Here is a 26,186-nt window from a genome sequence, read left to right on the forward strand (position 1 = left end):
CTGTTATGTTTCTCTGACCTTCCCCTGTGTGCCTCATTGTGACCGGTAACCCTTAAAAATCTCTGATAATTGTTGGGCTGGGGGAACAGTCCATACCGTGAAGGTGCACAGCTGCCAAGACAAAGACTTTGATCTCCTTCTGTTCCCATAAAATCTTACTGAATGAAATGCTCTTTTGCCTGTGGTCAAAATACCGGTTATCACCTCTGGATATTACTGTGGAGTAACTAAAGGCTGTGAATGCAGATCAAGGAAGGTGAGAGGCTGGCTGTGAGCCAGGAAACTAGGTGGGTCAATGTTATTTTGGCTGAGCAATGTTTTGATGTCATGCCTGTTGCCAAGGCCTGTGCTATTCATGCTGTGACTCTGGTTTCCCTGTGCGAAAGGCAGTAATGGTCCTCCAGCAATAAAGTATTTGTGCATTAATTATGCCTGTAGATTGATGATGCCTGGGTAGAAAGGCTTATAATTCCTGTGTGAAACTTCCTTTACCCATTTGTATCTCGTTGTGATATTGCAATGCAGAGTTTCTTCGTAGTTGCAATCACAGTTTCTTTCAGGCCTTTGTTTCCTGGAAGCTCATGGTTCATTTTCCCCATTTCTGGACAGTGATTTTTGCATTAGAAAATGTGGGTGTTGTTTTGTGGCACATAGTTGCTTTGGCCACATTAAAGTGCATTTGCTGTGTTAGGAAATTGGAGTGAGAATCTGCTGTAATTTCTCAGAAGACTGAGCTTGAGAAAGAGACCCATGATAAGGTGTTTACACTGATGGCTTCATGTTTGTGGGAGATGAGCAGGCCACAGAGCGGGAAAAAATTGCTGAAAGCTGATGAGTATTTCTTAAAATGAAATCCCTACTATGTAGCGCAGGGGAAAACTTTGGGGCCACACTTACAGCTTGAGATGTGAATGACTTCCAGGTGCTCTCAGGGATGAATTTCAACACCTGCAGTGAAGAGCAGGAAGACTTCCCAGTGAGTCTCTCTGACAAAACTTCGTGTTCTAATGCTTCCTTGCTTTGGTTGTCTGCTTTATGTTTTTTCCTTTCTCAGTTTCCTGTGCATGTAGGTTTACTTGTGATTGTCAGCATAGCTTTGTTTAGCAACGGGTCGTGTATTACTGCATTTTATGCTTGCTATAGTGCATGTGAAAGGCAGGAGATATGAGGGTATCTTTGAGTTCTGTTTTTGTGAGGGGGAATAGAAGTAAACAGGACCTCACAGAAGTGGCATCTCTGCTGAACAGTGCATTGATGAAAGAGGGGAGGAGATTCCCCCTAAGCCGTTAGTTTTATGTCCCATTCTCTGTTGGATGACCACTCCTATTTTCTCAGAAAGGTGGTGAGGAGACAAATGTACCTCCTGTCTTGATGTGATCATGGTGTGTCATCACCTCATGATATGCTTTTGCCAATTATTAGAAGGTCAGAAGCAAACCTGCCAGTTGTGTATGGCAGGAGAGAAGACAAGGGAGCTGTGAGTGTGAGTCTGTAGAAGAGATGGTCATTTCCTTGCTTGTCATAATTAACATATCTAATGTGCCTAGTAGAGTACCATGCAATTTGAGTTGTTTCTGCTCAATATGTTTTGCCTCAGAGTTAAGATTCCACCTGATCTGTTCATTTCTATAGGTTTCTAACTCTCGTCTTGCTTGTTGTCATAAGCTGCAGCTCAGTCTCGGGGTGTCTGATCAGATGGGGAAGGTCCCATCTGTTCCAGGGGTCTGAGTGCAGGGGCCGTTCCCCCACACACCTTTGATGTTTGCAGCTGTACAGAGGAAGGCTTTCACAGACACACGTGTGCTCATCTATGCACACTTGTCTGTAGAGTAAGAACGCAAAACCACCAATTTTGACTGCAGTTCTCCCAAATGGAGAGTGACAACCCAGCCCAGGCAAGGTTTCCATGAACAGACTGGGGGCCAGTGGGAGAATAAATGCAGGGTGTCCCCCACATAGCCCGCATAACTTGCTGTCTACTCAATTGGAGTGACATGGGTTTGCCAGGTGGCCTGTTAGATGGATAAGGAACTGTCTGGATGGCTGCATTGAAAGAGCTATAGTCAATGGTTCGATATCCAAATGGAATTCACTAACATGTAGTGTCCCTCAAGGGTCCATTCTCAAGGTCTTTGAGAATCCTGATCTTTTGAGGAATGTCCCTGCCCATGGCAGAGGGGTGGACTTGATGATCTTTAAAGGTCCTTTCCAACCTCAAACATTCTTTGGTTCTATGAAAGGGTCAACTTGGCTTTGCATTTTCTAGTTGTCAACCCCTAAAACATGGAAACACAAAAGAACGAACTTCTGTGAATCAGAAAAAAAAATGGTGAAGGCTATTCTGCTGTCTTCGTATAGAGCAATTGCTCTTCTCCCTACAGTAAAAATCATCAGTGGGACAAACATCAGAGACTGGCATGAAAGGATTGCAAATTGGTTTATTCTGATTGTGATTACGTATTGATTAGTCCAACACGAATATTTCCTTCTTGATATTTCTGACAGGTAAGGAAAATAGAACTGAAAACAAAGTCTTCGACAACTATAAAACTGTGTATTGCAATTATACTTCTATTTAGATTTTATAACAGTAGCTGAGGTCCTCTCTTTATTACTCTGCCATGAGGATTCACTCCTGACTACTCACTGCAACTCAAGGAGATGACCTAAAAGCACTTGAGAGCGTGTCTGAGTTTTAAACGCCTTTGGAGTCGCATTAAGCAAGTGCCTCTGCGCTTCCCGATTCCAATTCAGAGAGACCCCAAAGGCGGGTGCAGGCAGCGAAGGCCGGGCAGAAGCGCGGCCCCTGTGAGCGCGGCCACGAGGCGGCTGCGGTGGCGTCGCGGCGCCTCCGGGTGCCGCTGTTGGCCGAGGCGGAGCGGCGCTGGAGCCGCAGCCGCCGCCGCCGCGGAGCCGCCGCAGCGTCCTGCCCCCGCGGGCTGCTCGCTCGCCCGGCGGCGGCCAGAGCGGCAGCGGCGCGGGCAGCAGAGGCGAGCGGCGGCGCGGCGCGGGGAGCGGCGGCGTCCGAGGCGGCGGCGGCGAGCTCGCAGCCCTGCGGCGGCCCCTGCGCGGGCTGCGGAGCGCGGCGGAAGGCCGGGCGGAGGGCGGGCAGCGGCGGAAGGAGGAGCGCGGCGCTCGCTGTGCAGAATGGCGGGGAGGCAGAGGCAGAGCCGGCGGCGAGCAGCCGGGCGAGTGCTGCTGTCCGCTCTGGTGCTGGGCTTGTGCTGCCGGGCGGCGCCGGAGCGGCTCCGCTACGCCATCCCCGAGGAGCTGGGCAGAGGCTCGCTGGTGGGGCCGCTGGCGCGGGACCTGGGGCTGAGCCCGGCCGACCTGCCGGCACGCAAGCTGCGGCTCAGCGCCGAGAAGCCATACTTCGGCGTGAGCGAGGAGACCGGGGAGCTGTACGTGAGCGAGAGGCTGGACCGGGAGGAGCTGTGCGGCGAGGCGGTGTCCTGCTCCGTCAGCTTCGAGGCGCTGGTGCAGAACCCGCTCAACGTTTTCCACGTCGAGGTGGCCATCCAGGACGTCAACGACAACGCGCCGACCTTCAGCAGGGCTGCTCTGGACCTCGAGATCGGAGAATGGACACTTCCCGGTGCTCGTTTTCCGCTGGAGATGGCCCGAGACGCGGACGTGGGCAGCAACTCGCTGCTGACTTACGAGCTCACTAGCGACCCGTCCTTCACTCTGGCCATGACGGAAAGCCCGGTCGGAAAGAAGCAGCCGGCGTTAGTGCTGGAGAGAGCGTTGGACCGGGAGAAGCAGAGCTCGTTTCTGCTGGTGCTAACGGCAGTGGATGGGGGGGACCCGGTGAGGTCCGGGACTGTGCAGGTTCGCGTCAACGTGACGGACGCCAACGACAACGCGCCTGTGTTCAATAAAAGCGTGTACGAGGCTCGAGTGCGGGAAAATCTGCCGGCGGGGTCGCTGGTGCTGCGGGTGCGGGCCACGGACGCGGACGCGGGCTCCAACGGGCGGGTGTCCTACGGCTTCGGCAACGTGCCCGAGAGCGTCCGCGCGTTGTTCAGTGTGGACAGCGAGAGCGGCGAGGTGAGGACGGCGGCGCCCCTCGATTTCGAGGAGAAGAGCAAATACGGCTTCGTCCTGGAGGCGAGGGACGGCGGCGGGCTCACGGCTCAGAGCGAAGTGCAGATAGACGTCACGGACGAGAACGACAACGCGCCCGAAATCACGATGCTGTCGGTGTCGAGCCCGGTGCCCGAGGACGCGCCGGTCGGCACGGTGGTGGCCCTAGTGAAAGTGCGGGACCGGGACTCCGGGGAGAACGGTCAGGTGTGGTGCGAGCTGTCGGGCGAGGCGCCGCTGTCGCTGGTGTCGTCGTCGTCGTCGGGCGGCTCGTACAAGGTGGTGACGGCGAGCTCGCTGGACCGTGAGCAGGCGTCCGAGCACCGCGTGACGGTGGTGGCGCGGGACCGGGGCGCGCCGGCGCTGTCCAGCGTGGCGGCGCTGGTGCTGGAGGTGTCGGACGTGAACGACAACGCGCCGGTGTTCGAGGAGGCGGCCTACAGCGCGTACGTGCCGGAGAACAACGCGGCGGGCGCGGAGGTGGTGCGCGTGCGGGCGCGGGACGCGGACGCGGGCGCCAACGGGCGCGTGAGCTACTGGCTGGCGGGCGGCAGCGCGGGCGCGGCGGCGTACGTGTCGGTGGAGGCGCGGAGCGGCGCGGTGTACGCGCAGCGCTCCTTGGACTACGAGCAGTGCCGCGAGTTCGCGGTGGCGGTGCGGGCGCAGGACGGCGGGGCGCCGGCGCGCAGCTCGACGGCGACGGTGCGCGTCTTCGTGCTGGACCGCAACGACAACGCGCCGCGGGTGCTGTGGCCGGCGGCGGGCGCGGGGGCGTCGGCGGGAGCGGCGCCTGGAGCTGGGGCGTCGTCGTCGTCGTTCGAGGTGGTGCCGCGTTCGGCCGAGGCCGGGTACCTGGTGGCCAAGGTGGTGGCGGTGGACGCGGACGCGGGGCGCAACGCGTGGCTGTCGTACGAGCTGGTGCAGGCGGCGGAGCCGGCGCTGTTCCGCGTGGGGCTGCACAGCGGCGAGGTGCGGACGGCGCGGGCCGTGTCGGAGAGGGACGCGGCGAAGCAGCGGCTGGTGGCCGTGGTGAAGGACCACGGGCAGCCGGCGCTGTCGGCCACGGCCACGCTGCACGTGGTGCTGGCCGAGAGCCTGCAGGAGGCGCTGCCGGCGCTGAGCGAGCGGGCGGCGGGCGCCGAGCCGCCGGCGGAGCTGCAGTTCTACCTGGTGCTGGCGCTGGCGCTGCTGTCGGCGCTGTTCGTGCTGAGCGTGGCGCTGGCCGTGCTGGCGCGGGTGCGGCGGGCCGGGCCGCCCGCCGTGCTGCGCTGCCTGGGCGCGCAGCGCTTCTCCGTGGCCGGCGCCGCCTTCCCGGCCGACTTCTGCGAGGGCACCTTGCCCTACTCCTACAACCTGTGCGTGGCGCCGGGCCGCGCCGCCGCCGAGGCCGCTTGGCTGCCGCCGCCGCTGCCCAGCCTGCCCGCGGAGGAGCTTCTCGGCGCGGAGGCCTGCGGAAAGCGGAGCCCGAGCGGCAGCGCCGACGCGGGAGAGCCGCCGGCGGACCCCGACGCCCCGCAGGTCTGTAAGCCCGCGCAGTCCGTGTCTCTGAGCCTTTCCTAAACCATCGCTGCCGGTAGTGGGGCTTTGTTTGTCTGCTTGAGCGATCTATATATCCATGAACGAAGGAAACAATCTGGTACAGTTTCTTTTCTTGCAAGTGCGAAATGGCGCTCTCTGCGTCGTCAGCTGTCACTCATTTAGAGTCGTGGGGAGGTTCTTGCCATTCCACTTGTGCTGGATAAATGTGTCGTGCACCTCTGAGTTTTAATGAACTCTGCTGACGCTGGACGTCGACAAGGCAAAAATTGTCTAGAAAACCTGTGCTGTCTAAAATGGTGTATGGTAGTAGCGGTAACCGCGTAGCCTTCCTGTGCTGAACGAGGTACTTTACCGTTGTGAAACTGCGTCCTGTTTCTCCTGGGTTTCCCGGGTGTGTGTGGATGGGAATTGCGGATCCGTGGATTCATGAATGAATACAAGATGAGTGGTCAGTAGGCGTCCTTGTTTCATGGGAGGTCACAGGTACAGGTTCGTCTGAGAAGTTATGACTACGAAGCTTGTGTTGTTGGAATTGTTAGTAACGCTGAAGGCGGATCCTTACTCTGTGTACTGTGTACAGTGAGATCCTGTAATTCTATACGACGGGGTCGGGAAAATCGACGTGACGCTGAGTTCTGGAAATTTTTTCCTTCCTGATCCCTTTTTCCTAAAGTGATGTACCTGGACTTAGCTGACGGCTGAACAAAAATCTGTTGGTTAATGCTGTTTTGGTGTTGGACTGCCCAAGGAGGGTGGGCGTGTAACAGATTAGAAGTTACAATTGCTGCTCCGCCTTTGTCATGTGCACTCCCATCTTTCGAGGGACGGCGGGTGCAGAAATGATAGCACTAATGAGGCTGACTAATATTTCCAGGTAGTATTTCTCTGAGGTTTTTGTGCAGTTATTTTTATTTTTGTTTCCACCCCTCTATTTAGTGTTCCTGATTTGTGTTTTCTACAAAGGTTATGGCGTTGAATGGGATCAAAAAAAAAAAAAAAAAAAAAAAAAGAAAGAAAAAAAGTCGAGACTTGTATTTCAGAGCCTGTTTTCTTCTTGCATCCCCCTTTTCCCAAAGAGATGTTCTTTGTTTATCGTGAAGTTTGCTTTGTGCTAATGTAGTTTTGTGCTTTGCTTTGTTGTTTTGTTTTGTTTTGGTTTTTTAATGACCCCCCCCCCCCGGACAGACCATGCACATGCATCACGGCTTGCTGCTGGGTTACTCTAGAATGGAGCACTAAGTCCCAAGTGTAAGCACGGCCTGTAGTGTAAAGTTACAACAAAGAATTTTAAAATGGTGGTTGGAGAAAGGGGAGAAATGGAGGATGATTGAGAGGAGCCTCTGATGTGCCAGTGAAAAGTAACAAAGACAGGAGTGAAGGGCAGCCTTTTGGGAGGACGCTTTTTAATGGACCATCTTCATTGCTCCCTCGTTCTATTGGTCAGGATTTGGAAAATCAATATGGCCAATAACGTTCCAGTATGACGCAGTATTCATCTGCAGAAAGGGTGAGAAAGAAATCATTCAGACTCGAATGATACAAAATGCTCTGCAGTACCTGGTGGAGATTATACTTTCGACTACTAGGGTTAGAATCGCAATATTCTGTATGTCATATTAAGAGAACTTTATATCACCGTTACAAGAAAAAAATCGTGGTATGGAAATAACACAACCACGGGAGCCTTCTTATTTTTTTCTGGTCTTTCTGTGATCTGGAGGATCACAGAAGAGCTGGGCTGGAGAAAAGCCAAGGCAGGAGATCAGCGCTGGCCGGGGACCGGTGTGTCGCTGGCGGCGGTGCCGTCCCCGCGAGCTGCCCGTGGGCAAGGCAGGGCGGGCAGCGGTGGGCAGCGCTCGGTGCCTGCAGTGCCGGGAGGAGGCTGCGGGCGCCGCTGTTGACCGAGGAGGAGCGAGAGGAAGGCCGGAGCTCTGCAGGCAGCCCCGCCCGCTGCAGCCCGGCTCACTCACTCTCTCGCTCGCTATCTGTCTGTCTGTCTATCTTTCTCGGCTTTCGGGCGGTCTGCGAGCGTCCCCGCGGTGCGGAGCCGTGCTGCAGCGAGGCGGAGGGTCCGACAGCAGCGGCCGAGAGCGGAGAGCCGGAGCCGTATCGTGGGTGTTCGGCGGGGAGGTGCCGGCCGTGTTGCGGTGGCGGCGGCGCCGCGGCGGCGATGAGCGCGTCGGGGAGGCGCTGGGTCCAGCGGGAGCGAGCCCTGCTGTGGTGCGTCCTGGTGGCGTTGTGGGAGGCGGCGTGTGGGCAGCTGCGCTACTCGGTGCCCGAGGAGCTGCCGAAGGGCTCGTTCGTGGGCGACGTGGCCAAGGACCTGGGGCTGGAGCTGCCGGCGCTCCGCGATCGCGGCGTCCGCGTTGTCTCCGAAGGTCGGAGGCAGTATTTGGCCCTGCAGGGGAAGACGGGACATTTAGTGACGGCGGAGAGGATAGACAGAGAGCAGCTGTGCCGGCTGGTGGAGAAATGCGTGCTGCGGTGTGAGGTGATAGTGGAGGGGGAAATGCAGGTTTATGAAATCGAAGTGGAGATCACGGACATTAACGATAACGCCCCCATCTTCAAGGACGTTGAGCTCGAGGAGACAATAAGCGAGACAACAGCGCCGGGTTCGCGTTTTCCCCTGGCCGAGGCTCACGACCCGGATTCGGGGTCGAACGGCCTGCAGAGCTACGAGCTGAGCGGCGACGAGCACTTCTCGCTGGCCGTGCAGGCGGGCCCCGGCGGCGCTCGTCGTCCCGAGCTGGTGCTGGCGAAGGCGCTGGACCGGGAGGAGGCGGCGTTTCACGAGCTGGTGCTGAGGGCGAGCGACGGCGGCGATCCGGCGCGGACGGGCACGGCGCGGCTGCGGGTGTCGGTGCTGGACGCGAACGACAACGCGCCCGTGTTCAGGCAGGCGGAGTACCCGGTGCGTGTGCCCGAGGACGTGCCCGTGGGCTCCACCCTCGTCACCGTCACGGCCACCGACGCCGACGAGGGGCTGAACGGGCACGTGAAATACTCGCTGAAGAAAGCGACAGACCTGGCATCGGAGATATTCCTGTTGGATGCCGAGACGGGATCGATCACGCTGTTGCGGAGCCTGGACTTCGAGGAAGGCGACTCGTACGAACTGGAGGTGCAGTCACGGGACGGCGGCGGCCTTTCTGACACGGCAAAAGTCGCGATCACGGTGACAGACGTCAATGACAACGTTCCCGAGATTTCGGTGCGGTCGGCGCTCGACGCAATCTCGGAGGACGCGCCGCCGGGGACGGTGGTGGCCCTGTTACACGTGCAGGACCGGGACTCGGGGGCGAACGGCGAGGTGCGGTGCTGGCTGGACGGGGGCGTCCCATTCGTGCTGCAGAGCTCGCAGGGCAGCTACTACCGCGTGGTGACGGCGCGGGAGCTGGACCGGGAGGAGGTGTGGGAGTACAACGTGACGGTGCGGGCGGCGGACGGCGGTTCGCCGTCGCTGCGGAGCAGCGCGGTGCTGGCGCTGCGCGTGCTGGACGTGAACGACAACGCGCCGGTGTTCGCGGAGGCGCGGTACAGCGCGCGGCTGGCCGAGAACAACGCGGCGGGCGCGCTGGTGCTGACGGTGCGGGCGACGGACGCGGACTGGGGGGCGAACGCGCGCGTGCGGTACCGGCTGGGGGAGGGTCTTGTGCGGGGCGCGCCGCTGTCGTCGTACGTGTCGGTGCAGGCGGAGACGGGCGCGCTGTACGCGCTGCGCTCGTTCGACTACGAGGAGGTGCGCGAGGTGGGGCTGTGGGTGCGGGCGGAGGACGGCGGCGCGCCGGCGCTGAGCAGCAACGTGTCGGTGCGGCTGGTGATCGTGGACGAGAACGACAACGCGCCGCAGGTGCTGTACCCGCCGGCGTCGTCGTCGTCGTCGTCGGCGAGCGCGGGGTCGGGGTCGCGGTCGGGGTCGGTGTGGGGCTGGTCGGGCGTGGAGCTGGCGCCGCGCTCGGCGGAGCCCGGGTCGCTGGTGGCCAAGGTGGTGGCGGTGGACGCGGACGCGGGTCAGAACGCGTGGCTGTCGTACGAGCTGGCCAAGGCGACGGAGCCGGGGCTGTTCCGCGTGGGGCTGCACAGCGGCGAGGTGCGGACGGCGCGGTCGCCGCTGGCCCGCGACGCGTCGCGGCAGAGCCTGGTGGTGGTGGTGAAGGACCACGGGCGGCCGGCGCTGTCGGCCACGGCCACGCTGACGGTGGTGCTGGCCGAGAGCGTGGCCGAGCTGCTGTGGGAGCTGGGCAGCGCGGCGGCGGCGGCGGCGGCGCCGGGCGAGGCGGCCGGCGGGCTGACGCGGTGGCTGGTGGTGGCCGTGGCGGCCGTGTCCTGCCTGTTCGTCGCCTTCCTGCTGCTGCTGCTGGCGCTGCGCCTGCGGCGCTGGCGCCGCTCGCAGCTGCTGGCGGCGGGCAGCGGCGCCCTGCGCGGCGTGCCGGCCTCGACCTTCGTGGGCATCGACGGCGTCCGCGCCTTCCTGCACTCCTACTCGCACGAGGTGTCGCTCACCGCCGACTCGCGCAAGAGCCAGCTCCGCTTGTCGGGCGCCAGCTGCTGCGACACCCTGCCGGCCCGGCCGCCGCCCGACGAGCCCGCGCCGCTGCTCGGGGAGGACCCTGCCGGCGCCCGCCGCGCGGATCCGGCCGCTGCCCCGGTGAGTGCCTCTGACCAGGCTTTCCCCGCCACGCTTCCCTCTGCTGCTTCCCGGCGCTTTCCCGGCGGGTTCTGCGTCCTGCGGAGGGAGGTTCCGCTGGTGCCCCTTGCTGCCGGGCAGTGAACGTGGGCTTGTGGTTGAGCGTTGCAGTTGTGGTGTCAGGAGAAGTGTGGGGCTGGAGTTTCGTTGGAGCGGGGCTTTGTGGCTTTATCACGTCATTTCTGTGTTACACGCTTTTCACTGTTCCGGTAACTCCTGGAGGACTGCTGCTGTTTTATTTTCAGAACTTGCAGTTTTCTTCTCTGAAGTGTAGTGAGTGAACAGAAGTATCTTCCATCTGAGTACAGAGATGTAAAGATTTATATGTGAAGTCCATGATTTGATGGTGCTGCATTTTCTAGAGAAATGGCCTGGTCAGCTGCCCCTTTATAGAGAAGTGCTTGCAAATAATGTGGGTCAAAGAACACCATGCAAGCTGTGAGTAGCTGGATATGAGACGTGCGTGTACCGTGTTTGATGGGCTGTTGAAGGATAGAAGAGATATAATTAGTTTTCTTCCTGTGTAATGCCTTTCTGTAATATCATGCAGTGTGACTTTTGGCTTCTCGAGAATGTTTGCCGAGTAGACATCTCAGTCCAATTGTATTGGGAGCCCTGGGAGGTTCCTCCGGTGGTTTTGTATGTCACTATCAATGCTTAACTCACAGCTTGCTTAGGAGAAATGCCATAATGGGAGCTTTAGTAAGAAGAAACCATTTATTCAATACCTACTAACCAACTTCACTATCTATCTAGTCTAAGTGCTATAATCCAGAAGGCTTTGTACTGGTCCCTTCATTTTTGCATGGGGTTAACTTCTTGCCTTGCTCATTGTAACGATCTGTAGTGCGATAAGCAAAGTACCATTGCACGGGTCTGTGTTGTGATCTTTGTTCTCAGTAGGGAGTTGTGCGTGCAGCCTTTCTTTCAATGGTGTCTGTCTGCAAATGTAGCTGTCACGTTGCGAAATGTTTGGGCAGGGTGAAGAATTCTGTCTATCCAGAGACAGGGCAGGTGAGAAAATTTGCTCTGGTATAATTGGAAATGTCTAAAAGATGTGAAGATGAAATAAAAGTTCATTCTGTGCTAGTTGTTGGATGAGGCCCAGAGTTGTTCCACGTATTTTCCCTTTGTTGTTTTCCAAAGAAATTACAGTGAGGAACTGTGGCTACGGTCTTTGGTGTGAGTGCCTGTGTGAACCTCCTGTGGACTTTTTACAAACTAGCTATCTTTCTTGTGTGCCTACTACAGTTGACATAATCTGAAACCTTAAGCTACGATTGCTTCACTTCTCTAGGTTTCCCTTTCTAACCTTGTTTGTTAACCAGGTCTGTAGCTTGGCCTCCTTGTGACTGGTAGCCCTTGAAGTACTAAGAATTCTCTTAGAATTGTTGGTCTGGGGGAAGAGTTTCCATCCATACCTTGAAAGTGTTCAGCTACTGTGATAAAGACCTTGCTATTCTTCCTTTTTCTTAAAATGTCACTAAATCACATGCTCTTTTGCCTCTGGTCAACATAAGGCCAAAATACTGGATATTTTCTGTGGTGCCAGTAAAGGCTGTGAATGCAGAATGAGGAATGTGAGCGGCTGCCTGTGAAGCAGGAAAATAATTCGGTCAAATTTGTTTTGGTTGGACAATGGCTTGATGTCATGCCTGGTGCCAAGGCCTGTGCCATTCATGCCCTGATCCTGCTTTCCCTGTCCTGAAATGCAATGACAGTCCTCCAGCAACAAAGTATTTGCACAATAAATATGCCTGTGGAATGACGTTGCATGGGTAGAATGACTTGTAATTCCTATGTGAAACCTCTTTTACCCATCTGTATCTCCCTGTAACATCATGATATAGAGTTTCTTCATAGTTGTAATTACAGTTTCTTTCAGGCCTTTGTTTCCTGGAAGGTCGTGGTTCATTTTCCCCATTTCTGGACAGTGATTTTTGCGTTTCAAAAGTCTGAGAGTTGTTTTCAGCCACCTAATGCAGAATTTGCTGTGTGAGGAAAATTGAGCAAAAGCTAACAGAGAATCTGCTGGAACTTCACAGAAGACAGAGCTTGATAATGAGGACAGTGATAAGGCTTTTCCAGTGATGGCTTCATGTTTGTGGGAGATGAGCAGGTCACAGAGTAGGAAAAAATTGCTGAGAGCTGATGAGTATTTCATAAAATGAAACCCCTACTCTGTAGCGCAGAGGAGAACTTTAGGTCCACACTTTCAGCTTGAGATGTGAATGACTTCCAGGTGCTCTTAGGGATGAATTTTAACAGGCGCAGTGAAGACCAAGAAGACTTCCTGGTGAGTGTCTCTGACAACACTTTCTCTTCTAATTCTTCCTTGCCTTGCTTATCTGATAATGGTGTGGCGCTTTTTTTTTCTCATTTTCCTGTGTATGTAGGTTTACTTGTAAATATCAGCATCGCTTTGTTTAACCATGTGTTGTGTGTTTATATAGAGATGCATAGTGTGTTAATGTCTCTTGCTCATGCTACGGTGGGTGTGAAAGGCAGGAGATGTGAAGGTATCTCTGTGTTCTGTTATTGCTGGGGATAATAGATATAAACATGACCTTAGCAGAAGTGGCATCTCCATGGAACAGTGCCTGTGGTAAAAGAGGGGAGGAGATTGCACCGAAGTGGATAGTTTGATGGCCCATTCTCTGTTGGATGACCAGTTGTGTTTTAGTTGGGCTGTTTATCATTGGTGTGCTTTGGAATCCTTCTGTTTCTTCTCAGAACGGTGGTGAGCAGAGAAATGTACCTCCCTTCTTGGTGTGATCGTAGTGCATCATCATCTTGTGATATGCTTTTGCCAATTATGAGAAGGTCAGAAGCAAACCTGCCAGTTGGGAAGGGTTGGGGAAAAGACAAGGGAGCTGTGAGTGTGAGGCTGTAGAAGAGACGGTCGTTTCCTTGCTTGTCATAGTCAACAGCTTTGTGTGTCTAATGGAGTACCATGCAATTGGAGTCGCTTGTGCTCAGTAAGTCTGGCCTAAGAAATAGGATTCCACCTGATTCATTCATTTCTGTATATTTCTAACTCTTCCCTTGCTTGTTGACATGAGGTACAACTCGACCTCAGGATATCAGATCACATGGGAAATGTCCCATCAGTTCCAGTGGTCTGAGTGCAGGGGCAGTTCCCACACACCTTTGATGTTTACAGCTGTACAGAGGAAGGCTTTCACAGACACACGTGTGCTCCCAGAGTCACACTCATCTGTAGGGTAAGAATGGAAACCCATACAGTTTGACTGCAATGCACAAAGTGCAGAGTGACAACCCAGCCCAGGCAAGGTTTCTATGAACAGACTGTGGGCCAGTGAGAAAAAGTGTGCAGGGTGACCCCCAAGGTCCTCAATAACATGCTGGCCTCTAAGTTGGAGAGACATGGGTTTGGGAGCTGGCCTTTTAGATGGATAACAAACTGGCTGGATGGCTGCGTCCAAAGAGCTATAGTCTATGGCTCAATGTCCAAGTGGAAACCAGTAACGCGGTGTCCCTTAAGGGTCTGTACTTGGACCAAAACTATTTTCCGTCTTCATAGAAAGTGGGATTAAATGCACTCTCAGGAAGTGTGCAGACTTGTTGCTCAAGGTGAGTGGTGCAGTTGATTCACTCGAGGGAAGGGATGCCATGAAGAAGGGAGGCCATTCTGCTGTCAAGAAGGGCTGAAGGAGTTAAGGTTCTTCAGCCTGGAGAAGGCTCTGGGGAGACCTTATTGCAGCTTTCCAATACATAAACAGGCTTGAAAGAAAGAATGAGAGAGACTTTTTTACCAGGGCCTGTTCTGACAGGACAAAAGGATGTTTTTAAACTGGAAGAGGGTATGTCCACTTCGATTGAGCATAAGGAAGAAATGTTTTACAAGGTGGGTGGTGAGACCCTGGAACAGGTTGCCCAGAGATGTTGTGGATGCACCAGCGTTAAGAGCGTTCAAGGTCAAGTTGGATGGGTCTTTGAGCAGCCTGGTCTTTTGAGGAATGTCCCTGACATGGTAGAGGGGTGGACTTGATGATGTTTAAATGGCCCTTCCAAACCAAACAGTCCTTTTGTTCTATGAAAGGCTTGTCATGGAGTTGCCCTTTCCAATTTTAAGCCTCTCTAGTATGGCGATGCAAAGAAGGAAGTCTTGTGAATCAGAAAAAAATAGTAAAGCTTATTTTGCCATCGTAGCACAGAGCTGTACACATTGCCTTTGGTGTCATCAATTTCTCAGTGTAATTACTCTTCTCCCTACAAGAAAAAGGAAGCAAAAGGAAGAAATGCAGGGATGACAGAAAATCTTTCTGGGCCTGGCATGACAAAACTACAATGTGTTTCCCTTCATTCTATCTGTCATTACTTCTTGATTACTCCAACACAACTATTTCCTTCTTGGTATTCCCGTGTACGAAAAGCAGACTTGAAAATACCCACCAGAGAGCTAATAAGCTCGGAAAATCTTCCCTAGGTATCATATTGTTTCTTGATCATACAGTTCTGCCTTGATTTCATTAAGAGCAGTTGAGGTCCTTTCTTTATTGCAATGCCATGAGGATTCACTCCTGACTACTCACTGCAACTCAAGGACATGACGTAAAAGCACTTGAGAGCGTGTCTGAGTTTTAAACGCCTTTGGAGTCGCATTAAGCAAGTGCCTCTGCGCTTCCCGATTCCAATAACAGAGAGACCCCCAAGGGGGGTGCGGGCAGCGAAGGCCGGGCAGAAGCGCGGCCCCTGTGAGCGCGGCCACGAGGCGGCTGCGGTGGCGTCGCGGCGCCTCCGGGTGCCGCTGTTGGCCGAGGCGGAGCGGCGCTGGAGCCGCAGCCGCAGCCGCAGCCGCCGCGGAGCCGCCGCAGCGTCCTGCCCCCGCGGGCTGCTCGCTCGCCGGGCGGCGGCCAGAGCGGCAGCGGCGCGGGCAGCAGAGGCGAGCGGCGGCGCGGCGCGGGGAGCGGCGGCGTCCGAGGCGGCGGCGGCGAGCTCGCAGCCCTGCGGCGGCCCCTGCGCGGGCTGCGGAGCGCGGCGGAAGGCCGGGCGGAGGGCGGGCAGCGGCGGAAGGAGGAGCGCGGCGCTCGCTGTTGCAGAATGGCGGGGAGGCAGAGGCAGAGCCGGCGGCGAGCAGCCGGGCGAGTGCTGCTGTCCGCTCTGGTGCTGGGCTTGTGCTGCCGGGCGGCGCCGGAGCGGCTCCGCTACGCCATCCCCGAGGAGCTGGGCAGAGGCTCGCTGGTGGGGCCGCTGGCGCGGGACCTGGGGCTGAGCTCGGCCGACCTGCCGGCACGCAAGCTGCGGCTCAGCGCCGAGAAGCCATACTTCGGCGTGAGCGAGGAGACCGGGGAGCTGTACGTGAGCGAGAGGCTGGACCGGGAGGAGCTGTGCGGCGAGGCGGCGACCTGCTCCGTCAGCTTCGAGGCGCTGGTGCAGAACCCGCTCAACGTTTTCCACGTCGAGGTGGCCATCCAGGACGTCAACGACAACGCGCCGCGCTTCCTGCGAGACAATTTCCAGCTGGAGATCAACGAGTTCACTTCTCCTGGAGCCCGGTTTGCCTTGGGCATGGCCGAGGACGCGGACGTGGGCAGCAACTCGCTGCAGGGCTACGAGCTGGAGGCCAACGGGTACTTCGCGGTGGAAGTGAAGGAGGGGCAGGACGGCAGCAAGTTCGCGGAGCTGGTGCTGCGCCGAGCGATGGACCGGGAGAGCGAGCAGAGCCTGCGGCTGGTGCTGACGGCGGTGGACGGCGGCGACCCTCCGCGGAGCGGCACCGCCCAGCTCTTCATCAACGTCACCGACGCCAACGACAACGCACCCGTGTTCACGCAGGACCGGTACCGCGCGAGCCTGCGGGAGGACGCGCCGCCGGGCTCGCCGGTGCTGAACGTCTCCGCCACCGACGCCGACGCGGGCACCAACGCCCGCATCTCCTACGGCTTCGGGGAAATGCCGTCCAAGGTGCTTCAGAAGTTCGTGGTGGATGCGGAGAGCGGGGCGATCACACTGCAGGAGGCCTTGGACTTCGAGGACACGCGTGGGTACACAGTGCTGGTGGAGGCAAGGGACGGTGGCGGTTTGGTGGCTCATTGCGAAGTGGACGTGGAGGTGTTGGACGTGAACGACAACGCGCCCGAGGTGACGCTGACGTCGGTGTCGAGCCCGGTGCCCGAGGACGCGCCAGTCGGCACGGTGGTGGCCCTGGTGAAAGTGCGGGATCGAGACTCCGGGGAGAACGGTCAGGTGTGGTGCGAGCTGTCGGGCGAGGCGCCGCTGTCGCTGGTGTCGTCGTCGTCGTCGGGCGGCTCGTACAAGGTGGTGACGGCGAGCTCGCTGGACCGTGAGCAGGCGTCCGAGCACCGCGTGACAGTGGTGGCGCGGGACCGGGGCGCGCCGGCGCTGTCCAGCGTGGCGGCGCTGGTGCTGGAGGTGTCGGACGTGAACGACAACGCGCCGGTGTTCGAGGAGGCGGCCTACAGCGCGTACGTGCCGGAGAACAACGCGGCGGGCGCGGAGGTGGTGCGCGTGCGGGCGCGGGACGCGGACGCGGGCGCCAACGGGCGCGTGAGCTACTGGCTGGCGGGCGGCAGCGCGGGCGCGGCGGCGTACGTGTCGGTGGAGGCGCGGAGCGGCGCGGTGTACGCGCAGCGCTCCTTGGACTACGAGCAGTGCCGCGAGTTCGCGGTGGCGGTGCGGGCGCAGGACGGCGGGGCGCCGGCGCGCAGCTCGACGGCGACGGTGCGCGTCTTCGTGCTGGACCGCAACGACAACGCGCCGCGGGTGCTGTGGCCGGCGGCGGGCGCGGGGGCGTCGGCGGGAGCGGCGCCTGGAGCTGGGGCGTCGTCGTCGTCGTTCGAGGTGGTGCCGCGTTCGGCCGAGGCCGGGTACCTGGTGGCCAAGGTGGTGGCGGTGGACGCGGACGCGGGGCGCAACGCGTGGCTGTCGTACGAGCTGGTGCAGGCGGCGGAGCCGGCGCTGTTCCGCGTGGGGCTGCACAGCGGCGAGGTGCGGACGGCGCGGGCCGTGTCGGAGAGGGACGCGGCGAAGCAGCGGCTGGTGGCCGTGGTGAAGGACCACGGGCAGCCGGCGCTGTCGGCCACGGCCACGCTGCACGTGGTGCTGGCCGAGAGCCTGCAGGAGGCGCTGCCGGCGCTGAGCGAGCGGGCGGCGGGCGCCGAGCCGCCGGCGGAGCTGCAGTTCTACCTGGTGCTGGCGCTGGCGCTGCTGTCGGCGCTGTTCGTGCTGAGCGTGGCGCTGGCCGTGCTGGCGCGGGTGCGGCGGGCCGGGCCGCCCGCCGTGCTGCGCTGCCTGGGCGCGCAGCGCTTCTCCGTGGCCGGCGCCGCCTTCCCGGCCGACTTCTGCGAGGGCACCTTGCCCTACTCCTACAACCTGTGCGTGGCGCCGGGCCGCGCCGCCGCCGAGGCCGCTTGGCTGCCGCCGCCGCTGCCCAGCCTGCCCGCGGAGGAGCTTCTCGGCGCGGAGGCCTGCGGGAAGCGGAGCCCGAGCGGCAGCGCCGACGCGGGAGAGCCGCCGGCGGACCCCAACGCACAGCAGGTCTGTAGTCCCCCGCGCTCTTTTTTGTGAACCTTTCTCAACCGTCTTCTCTATTCCCTTGGATTTTCGGCGGCTGGTGTGGATAGGGAGATCTAATCCGTGTCTTCATGAAGGAACGAATGAAGTATTAAGGGTATATCCCCCTTCCACTGAGAGCAAGCAGCTGGCGGCGGCACTTCTTTGTTCTTTCGCGGTCACAGGTTAAGGATCTGCTGAGAGGTTTTGACTACATCTCTCGTTTGAGTTTGTAGCGGTGAACGCGTTAAATTAATGATTGTGCATGACGGAGTTGGGAAAAATTGGCGTACGCTTGTTGTTGGAGATTTTTCCTTCCTGGTCGGTTTTTTCCGTAACTGATGTACTTGGATCTAGGTGATAGCTAAATTGAGATCCGTTGATTACTGCTTTTTGCCAAAGGAAAATGCGTGTGGTTCTGTGAATGGAAAAGTTACAGTTCGTTCCTCCCTAGTGAATGTTGCCCTCTTCCGCCCAGTGCCCTCCAATCTTTTGGAGAAAAGCTGCTGCAGAAATGGTGGCATTAATGAGGTGGATAAATTTTATCTAGGCATGAGTTTTGTGAGTTGTTTGTGCAGTTATTTCTCATTTCTTTGTCCTGGGTGTTAGTTCCCTTTTTTTGCCGTCTCTAATCTGTCTTTCACGCAGAGGTGAAGATGTAGAATGGGATCTGGAAAAAACAAACAAACAAACAAACAAACAAAAACAAACACGAAATTGCCTGTTTTTTTTTCAGAGCCTCCTATCCTCTTTTCCTATCGAGTTTTCCAAAAGAGAGGCGCTTGGACCTTGTATATCGTCTTGATAGTGCAATAGTAATCCTAGGACTTCGATGTCAGCCACTTTTTGCAATAGTTGTTGTATCTTTACAAGGAAGGACCTCTACTTGTTCTCTGAACACATCTGAAAGGAGAAGGCAATACTCGGAATGACAGCAATTAGGCACTTGAATTTGCACATTTACAAATGTTCCGCGTAGTTTAGGGTGTGCGTCTGTACTTGTCTTCTCCTTCTGTCCTACGGTATTTTGTTGAAACGCTGTACTACCAACAAGCATATTCAAGAAATAGATGAATACTTTACTAACGAGCATCTGTCTTTTACACGGTGATTTTTGGCAAGAGGAAAACCCCTTCCTGGTCGTTCAAGCTTTCGAATTACTTGATTAAATGGAAATGTGTATAAAGTACACAAACCGTAAATTTATGTGGCCTATTAATAAACGAAATCAGACGTGGGATTCTTTCAACTCAGCTTTTCCAGTGTTAACTGTATCTTTAGGTGTACTAACATTTTAATGCAAGTCATTTGCTCTTATCCAATTGAAAAATACAGCTGAGAATAGAAGAATATCGGGAAAATAGTTGTATAAGAAAAGTTTGGAGGAAACCAAAGCTGTTGTAGGGCTTCAAACACCCCACATTTTGATAGTGTGGGCCACAAGATGGGTACAGAAGACAAGGCAGTTCCCCCTGCTTTCCTTCCTGCTGTACTCACAAAGTCGTTTTTTATGCAGTGTGGGGCGGAACGGAGCAGGTGATTCTGGCCGGGTTCACTGCAGGTTCCTCCTGGGTTGTTGTAGCTCAATCAGTGTGAAGTGATCTCCATTGGGCAGCCAGGATGGACAGGAGAGGATGATTTTGGAGCAGCAGGTGAGCCTCCTGCTGTACTGGTCTTCTAGGGAGATATCACAGAGCCCATGGTAGGTGGCTGAGCAGCTCCACTTCCTCATGAGTTGTATAGTGTTGGTGTTGTCGGGTCTCGATTTCAGTGGACTGACTCCACCCTCTTCAGCCTTTAAACGTCTGATCTCAGTCAGTGATCAGGGAGTAGTTAAATTGCAGCATATTCTACATGAACAGAAGTATTTAAAGCAAAGTTTCTGCCTGTTGGGTTATTGACCCTGAAATCTCTGTAATTTTGGAGGGCGGGATTCTGTATCTGATTATCCTGTTTTCAATCTCGGAGCCTGTTTTCTATCTGTGAATCAGTGATTCAAGCATGACTACTACGTAAAATAGTGTTGCAGATTGTGCTTTTGGACTACTGGGATAAAGACTAATAATATTCTGCGCGACATATTTGCACGACTTTACACATATAGCTGTTAGTAAGTAATTTTTGCAGTGAGGTAGAAAAAAACGTCCACGAGAAGGCCTCTGACATCGTTCTGGTTGTGGAAGGGTGACATTTCACCGTCAAAGAAGAGTTCGGCTGGAGAAAAGCCAAGGCAGGCGATCAGCGCTGGCCGGGGATCGGTGTCTCGGTGGCGGCGGTGCCGTCCCCGCGAGCTGCCCGTGGGCAAGGCAGGGCGGGCAGCGGTGGGCAGCGCTCGGTGCCTGCAGTGCCGGGAGGAGGCTGCGGGCGCCGCTGTTGACCGAGGAGGAGCGAGAGGAAGGCCGGAGCTCTGCAGGCAGCCCCGCCCGCTGCAGCCCGGCTCACTCGCTCTCTCGCTCGCTGTCTGTCTGTCTGTCTTTCTCGGCATTCGGGCGGTCTGTGAGCGTCCCCGCGGTGCAGAGCCGTGCTGCAGCGAGGCGGAGGGTCCGGCGGCAGCGGCCGAGAGCGGAGAGCCGGAGCCGTATCGTGGGTGTTCGGCGGGAAGGTGCCGGCCGTGTTGCGGTGGCGGCGGCGCCGCGGCGGCGATGAGCGCGTCGGGGAGGCGCTGGGTCCGGCGGGAGCGAGCCCTGCTGTGGTGCGTCCTGGTGGCGTTGTGGGAGGGGGCGTGTGGGCAGCTGCGCTACTCGGTGCCCGAGGAGCTGCCGAAGGGCTCGTTCGTGGGCGACGTGGCCAAGGACCTGGGGCTGGAGCTGCCGGCGCTCCGCGATCGCGGCGTCCGCCTTGTCTCCGATACAGTGATGCAGTATTTGGCCCTGCACGGGAAGACGGGACATTTAGTGACGGCGGAGAAGATAGACAGAGAGCAGCTGTGCGAGAGCGTGCAGCAATGCGTACTTCGGTGTGAGGTGATAGTGGAGGGGGAAATGCAGGTTTACGAAATCGAAGTGGAGATCACGGACATTAATGACAACGCGCCCAGCTTCAAGGATGTTGAGCTGGAGGAGACAATAAGCGAGACGACAGCGCCGGGTTCACGGTTTCCCCTGGCCGAGGCTCACGACCCGGACTCGGGGTCGAACGGCCTGCAGAGCTACGAGCTGAGCGGCGACGAGCACTTCTCGCTGGCCGTGCAGGCGGGCCCCGGCGGCGCTCGTCGTCCCGAGCTGGTGCTGGCGAAGGCGCTGGACCGGGAGGAGGCGGCGTTTCACGAGCTGGTGCTGAGGGCGAGCGACGGCGGCGATCCGGCGCGGACGGGCACGGCGCGGCTGCGGGTGTCGGTGCTGGACGCGAACGACAACGCGCCCGTGTTCAGGCAGGCGGAGTACCCGGTGCGTGTGCCCGAGGACGTGCCCGTGGGCTCCACCCTCGTCACCGTCACGGCCACCGACGCCGACGAGGGGCTGAACGGGCACGTGAAATACTCGCTGAAGAAAATCACCGAGAAAGCCTCCCAGATATTCCTGTTGGATGCCGAGACGGGTTCAATCACGCTGTTGCGGAGCCTGGACTTCGAGGAAGGCGACTCGTACGAACTGGAGGTGCAGGCACGGGACGGCGGTGGCCTTTCTCACACGGCGAAAATCGCGATCACGGTGACAGACGTCAACGACAACGCCCCTGAGATTTCGGTGCGGTCGGCGCTGAACGCGATCTCTGAGGACGCGCCGCCGGGGACGGTGGTGGCCCTGTTACACGTGCAGGACCGGGACTCGGGGGCGAACGGCGAGGTGCGGTGCTGGCTGGACGGGGCCGTCCCGTTCGTGCTGCAGAGCTCGCAGGGCAGCTACTACCGCGTGGTGACGGCGCGGGAGCTGGACCGGGAGGAGGTGTGGGAGTACAACGTGACGGTGCGGGCGGCGGACGGCGGTTCGCCGTCGCTGCGGAGCAGCGCGGTGCTGGCGCTGCGCGTGCTGGACGTGAACGACAACGCGCCGGTGTTCGCGGAGGCGCGGTACAGCGCGCGGCTGGCCGAGAACAACGCGGCGGGCGCGCTGGTGCTGACGGTGCGGGCGACGGACGCGGACTGGGGGGCGAACGCGCGCGTGCGGTACCGGCTGGGGGAGGGTCTTGTGCGGGGCGCGCCGCTGTCGTCGTACGTGTCGGTGCAGGCGGAGACGGGCGCGCTGTACGCGCTGCGCTCGTTCGACTACGAGGAGGTGCGCGAGGTGGGGCTGTGGGTGCGGGCGGAGGACGGCGGCGCGCCGGCGCTGAGCAGCAACGTGTCGGTGCGGCTGGTGATCGTGGACGAGAACGACAACGCGCCGCAGGTGCTGTACCCGCCGCCGGCGGCGTCGGCGAGCGCGGGGTCGGGGTCGCGGTCGGGGTCGGTGTGGGGCTGGTCGGGCGTGGAGCTGGCGCCGCGCTCGGCGGAGCCCGGGTCGCTGGTGGCCAAGGTGGTGGCGGTGGACGCGGACGCGGGTCAGAACGCGTGGCTGTCGTACGAGCTGGCCAAGGCGACGGAGCCGGGGCTGTTCCGCGTGGGGCTGCACAGCGGCGAGGTGCGGACGGCGCGGTCGCCGCTGGCCCGCGACGCGTCGCGGCAGAGCCTGGTGGTGGTGGTGAAGGACCACGGGCGGCCGGCGCTGTCGGCCACGGCCACGCTGACGGTGGTGCTGGCCGAGAGCGTGGCCGAGCTGCTGTGGGAGCTGGGCAGCGCGGCGGCGGCGGCGGCGGCGCCGGGCGAGGCGGCCGGCGGGCTGACGCGGTGGCTGGTGGTGGCCGTGGCGGCCGTGTCCTGCCTGTTCGTCGCCTTCCTGCTGCTGCTGCTGGCGCTGCGCCTGCGGCGCTGGCGCCGCTCGCAGCTGCTGGCGGCGGGCAGCGGCGCCCTGCGCGGCGTGCCGGCCTCGACCTTCGTGGGCATCGACGGCGTCCGCGCCTTCCTGCACTCCTACTCGCACGAGGTGTCGCTCACCGCCGACTCGCGCAAGAGCCAGCTCCGCTTGTCGGGCGCCAGCTGCTGCGACACCCTGCCGGCCCGGCCGCCGCCCGACGAGCCCGCGCCGCTGCTCGGGGAGGACCCTGCCGGCGCCCGCTGCGCGGACCCGGCCGCTGCCCCGGTGAGTGCCTCTGACCAGGCTTTCCCCGCCACGCTTCCCTCTGCTGCTTCCCGGCGCTTTCCCGGCGGGTTCTGCGTCCTGCGGAGGGAGGTTGGGTGCCCAGGAAGGCGGATCTTCGCTGCGCAACGCGCTGTGCCCTGGTGCCTCTCGCTGCGTGGCAGTGAACGCGGGCTTGTGGCTGAGCGTTACAGTTGTTGTGAGGGGCAGGAGAAGTGTGGGGCTGCTGCTGGCTTGAGTTTCGTTGGAGAGGGTCTTTGTGGTTTTATCAGGTCCTTTTTGTATTCCACGCCCTTCACTGACCCAGTTCTTGTGGACAACTGCTGCTGTTTTACTGTCAGAACATCGGTGTTTCTTCTCTGAAGTGTAGTGAGCGGGCAAATGTATCTTCTGTCTGCACAGTGATGTGAATTTTCCTCTGTGAAATCCGTGGTGTGATTGTCGTGCATTTTATAGAGAAACATTCTGGGGAAGTGGCTTTTTGATAAGTGCCTGTAAATGGTGAGGGTCAAAGAACACCGTGCGGGCAGTGAAGGGTTGGAGACAAGGTCCATGGGAGCTGTGTGTGATGGGCTGTTGAAGGGTACAAGAGATATGGATTGCTTCTTTCCCTGTTCAGTGCCTAGCTGTGGTATTGTGCAATGTGAGTTTTTCTTTGAAGTACTTCTGGCGGAACTGGTGTGTATTGGGAGATTGCGAGCCCTAGGAGTTTTCTCCAGTGTATTTGCATGTCATCATCAATGCTTAACTCACAGCTTGCTTAGGAGAAATGCCTTAATGGGAGCTTTAGGAAGATGACACTATGTATTCACTACCTACTAACCACCTTATAATATGTATCTACTCTTAGGGCCATAATCTAGAGGAGTATGTACTGGTCCTTTCAATTCTGCCTTGGGCCATTGTCTTGCATAATGTGTGGAAGATGACATCTGTTATGTTTCTCTGACTTTCCCCTGTGTGCCTCATTGTGACCGGTAACCCTTAAAAATCTCTGATAATTGGTGGGCTGGGGGAACAGTCCATACCGTGAAGGTGCACAGCTGCCAAGACAAAGACTTTGATCTCCTTCTGTTCCCATAAAATCTTACTGAATGAAATGCTCTTTTGCCTGTGGTCAAAATACCGGTTATCACCTCTGGATATTACTGTGGAGTAACTAAAGGCCGTGAATGCAGATCAAGGAAGGTGAGAGGCTGGCTGTGAGCCAGGAAACTAGGTGGGTCAATGTTATTTTGGCTGAGCAATGGTTTGATGTCATGCCTGTTGCCAAGGCCTGTGCTATTCATGCTGTGACTCTGGTTTCCCTGTGCGAAAGGCAATAATGGTCCTCCAGCAATAAAGTATTTGTGCATTAATTGTGCCTGTAGATTGATGATGCCTGGGTAGAAAGGCTTATAATTCCTGTCCGAAACTTCCTTTACCCATTTGTATCTCGTTGTGATATTGCAATGCAGAGTTTCTTTGTAGTTGCAATCACAGTTTCTTTCAGGCCTTTGTTTCCTGGAAGCTCATGGTTCATTTTCCCCATTTCTGGACAGTGATTTTTGCATTAGAAAATGTGGGTGTTGTTTTGTGGCACATAGTTGCTTTGGCCACATTAAAGTGCATTTGCTGTGTTAGGAAATTGGAGTGAGAATCTGCTGTAATTTCTCAGAAGACTGAGCTTGAGAAAGAGACCCATGATAAGGTGTTTACACTGATGGCTTCATGTTTGTGGGAGATGAGCAGGCCACAGAGCGGGAAAAAATTGCTGAAAGCTGATGAGTATTTCTTAAAATGAAATCCCTACTATGTAGCGCAGGGGAAAACTTTGGGGCCACACTTACAGCTTGAGATGTGAATGACTTCCAGGTGCTCTCAGGGATGAATTTCAACACCTGCAGTGAAGAGCAGGAAGACTTCCCAGTGAGTCTCTCTGACAAAACTTCGTGTTCTAATGCTTCCTTGCTTTGGTTGTCTGCTTTATGTTTTTTCCTTTCTCAGTTTCCTGTGCATGTAGGTTTACTTGTGATTGTCAGCATAGCTTTGTTTAGCAATGGGTCGTGTATTACTGCATTTTATGCTTGCTATAGTGCATGTGAAAAGCAGGAGATATGAGGGTATCTTTGAGTTCTGTTTTTGTGAGGGGGAATAGAAGTAAACAGGACCTCACAGAAGTGGCATCTCTGCTGAACAGTGCATTGATGAAAGAGGGGAGGAGATTCCCCCTAAGCCATTAGTTTTATGTCCCATTCTCTGTTGGATGACCACTCCTATTTTCTCAGAAAGGTGGTGAGGAGACAAATGTACCTCCTGTCTTGATGTGATCATGGTGTGTCATCATCTCATGATATGCTTTTGCCAATTATTAGAAGGTCAGAAGCAAACCTGCCAGTTGTGTATGGCAGGAGAGAAGACAAGGGAGCTGTGAGTGTGAGTCTGTAGAAGAGATGGTCATTTCCTTGCTTGTCATAATTAACATATCTAATGTGCCTAGTAGAGTACCATGCAATTTGAGTTGTTTCTGCTCAATATGTTTTGCCTCAGAGTTAAGATTCCACCTGATCTGTTCATTTCTATAGGTTTCTAACTCTCGTCTTGCTTGTTGTCATAAGCTGCAGCTCAGTCTCGGGGTGTCTGATCAGATGGGGAAGGTCCCATCTGTTCCAGGGGTCTGAGTGCAGGGGCCGTTCCCCCACACACCTTTGATGTTTGCAGCTGTACAGAGGAAGGCTTTCACAGACACACGTGTGCTCATCTATGCACACTTGTCTGTAGAGTAAGAACGCAAAACCACCAATTTTGATTGCAGTTCTCCCAAATGGAGAGTGACAACCCAGCCCAGGCAAGGTTTCCATGAACAGACTGGGGGCCAGTGGGAGAATAAATGCAGGGTGTCCCCCACATAGCCCGCATAACTTGCTGTCTACTCAATTGGAGTGACATGGGTTTGCCAGGTGGCCTGTTAGATGGATAAGGAACTGTCTGGATGGCTGCATTGAAAGAGCTATAGTCAATGGTTCGATATCCAAATGGAATTCACTAACATGTAGTGTCCCTCAAGGGTCCATTCTCAAGGTCTTTGAGAATCCTGATCTTTTGAGGAATGTCCCTGCCCATGGCAGAGGGGTGGACTTGATGATCTTTAAAGGTCCTTTCCAACCTCAAACATTCTTTGGTTCTATGAAAGGGTCAACTTGGCTTTGCATTTTCTAGTTGTCAACCCCTAAAACATGGAAACA

At 56.9% G+C, this 26,186-nt stretch overlaps 2 protein-coding genes and 2 pseudogenes across 2 annotated transcripts; all 4 read left to right on the forward strand.

Annotated features, from left to right (window-relative positions):
* Positions 1–3,147: 3,147 nt before the first annotated feature.
* LOC147414765 (protocadherin gamma-B5 pseudogene) lies at positions 3,148–5,646 on the forward strand (annotated as a pseudogene).
* A 1,459-nt stretch (positions 5,647–7,105) lies between these two features.
* On the forward strand, positions 7,106–10,280 carry LOC147414766 (protocadherin gamma-A2 pseudogene; annotated as a pseudogene).
* Positions 10,281–15,379: 5,099 nt separating this feature from the next.
* On the forward strand, positions 15,380–17,866 carry LOC147414767 (protocadherin gamma-B5-like). Its single transcript, XM_086471224.1, has one exon. It carries the CDS (start codon positions 15,380–15,382, stop codon positions 17,864–17,866), a length of 2,487 nt encoding a protein of 828 aa, XP_086327350.1.
* A 1,619-nt stretch (positions 17,867–19,485) lies between these two features.
* On the forward strand, positions 19,486–23,200 carry LOC147414768 (protocadherin gamma-A6-like). Its single transcript, XM_086471225.1, is given in 5 exon segments — positions 19,486–19,503; positions 20,035–22,293; positions 22,711–22,931; positions 22,933–22,965; positions 23,056–23,200. Coding segments are annotated over 5 exon segments (2,676 nt in total).
* Positions 23,201–26,186: the final 2,986 nt, after the last annotated feature.

Source organism: Leptosomus discolor, chromosome 10 (genome assembly GCF_034619465.1).
Source record: "Leptosomus discolor isolate bLepDis1 chromosome 10, bLepDis1.hap2, whole genome shotgun sequence".
Classification (NCBI taxonomy): Eukaryota; Metazoa; Chordata; class Aves; order Leptosomiformes; family Leptosomidae; genus Leptosomus; species Leptosomus discolor.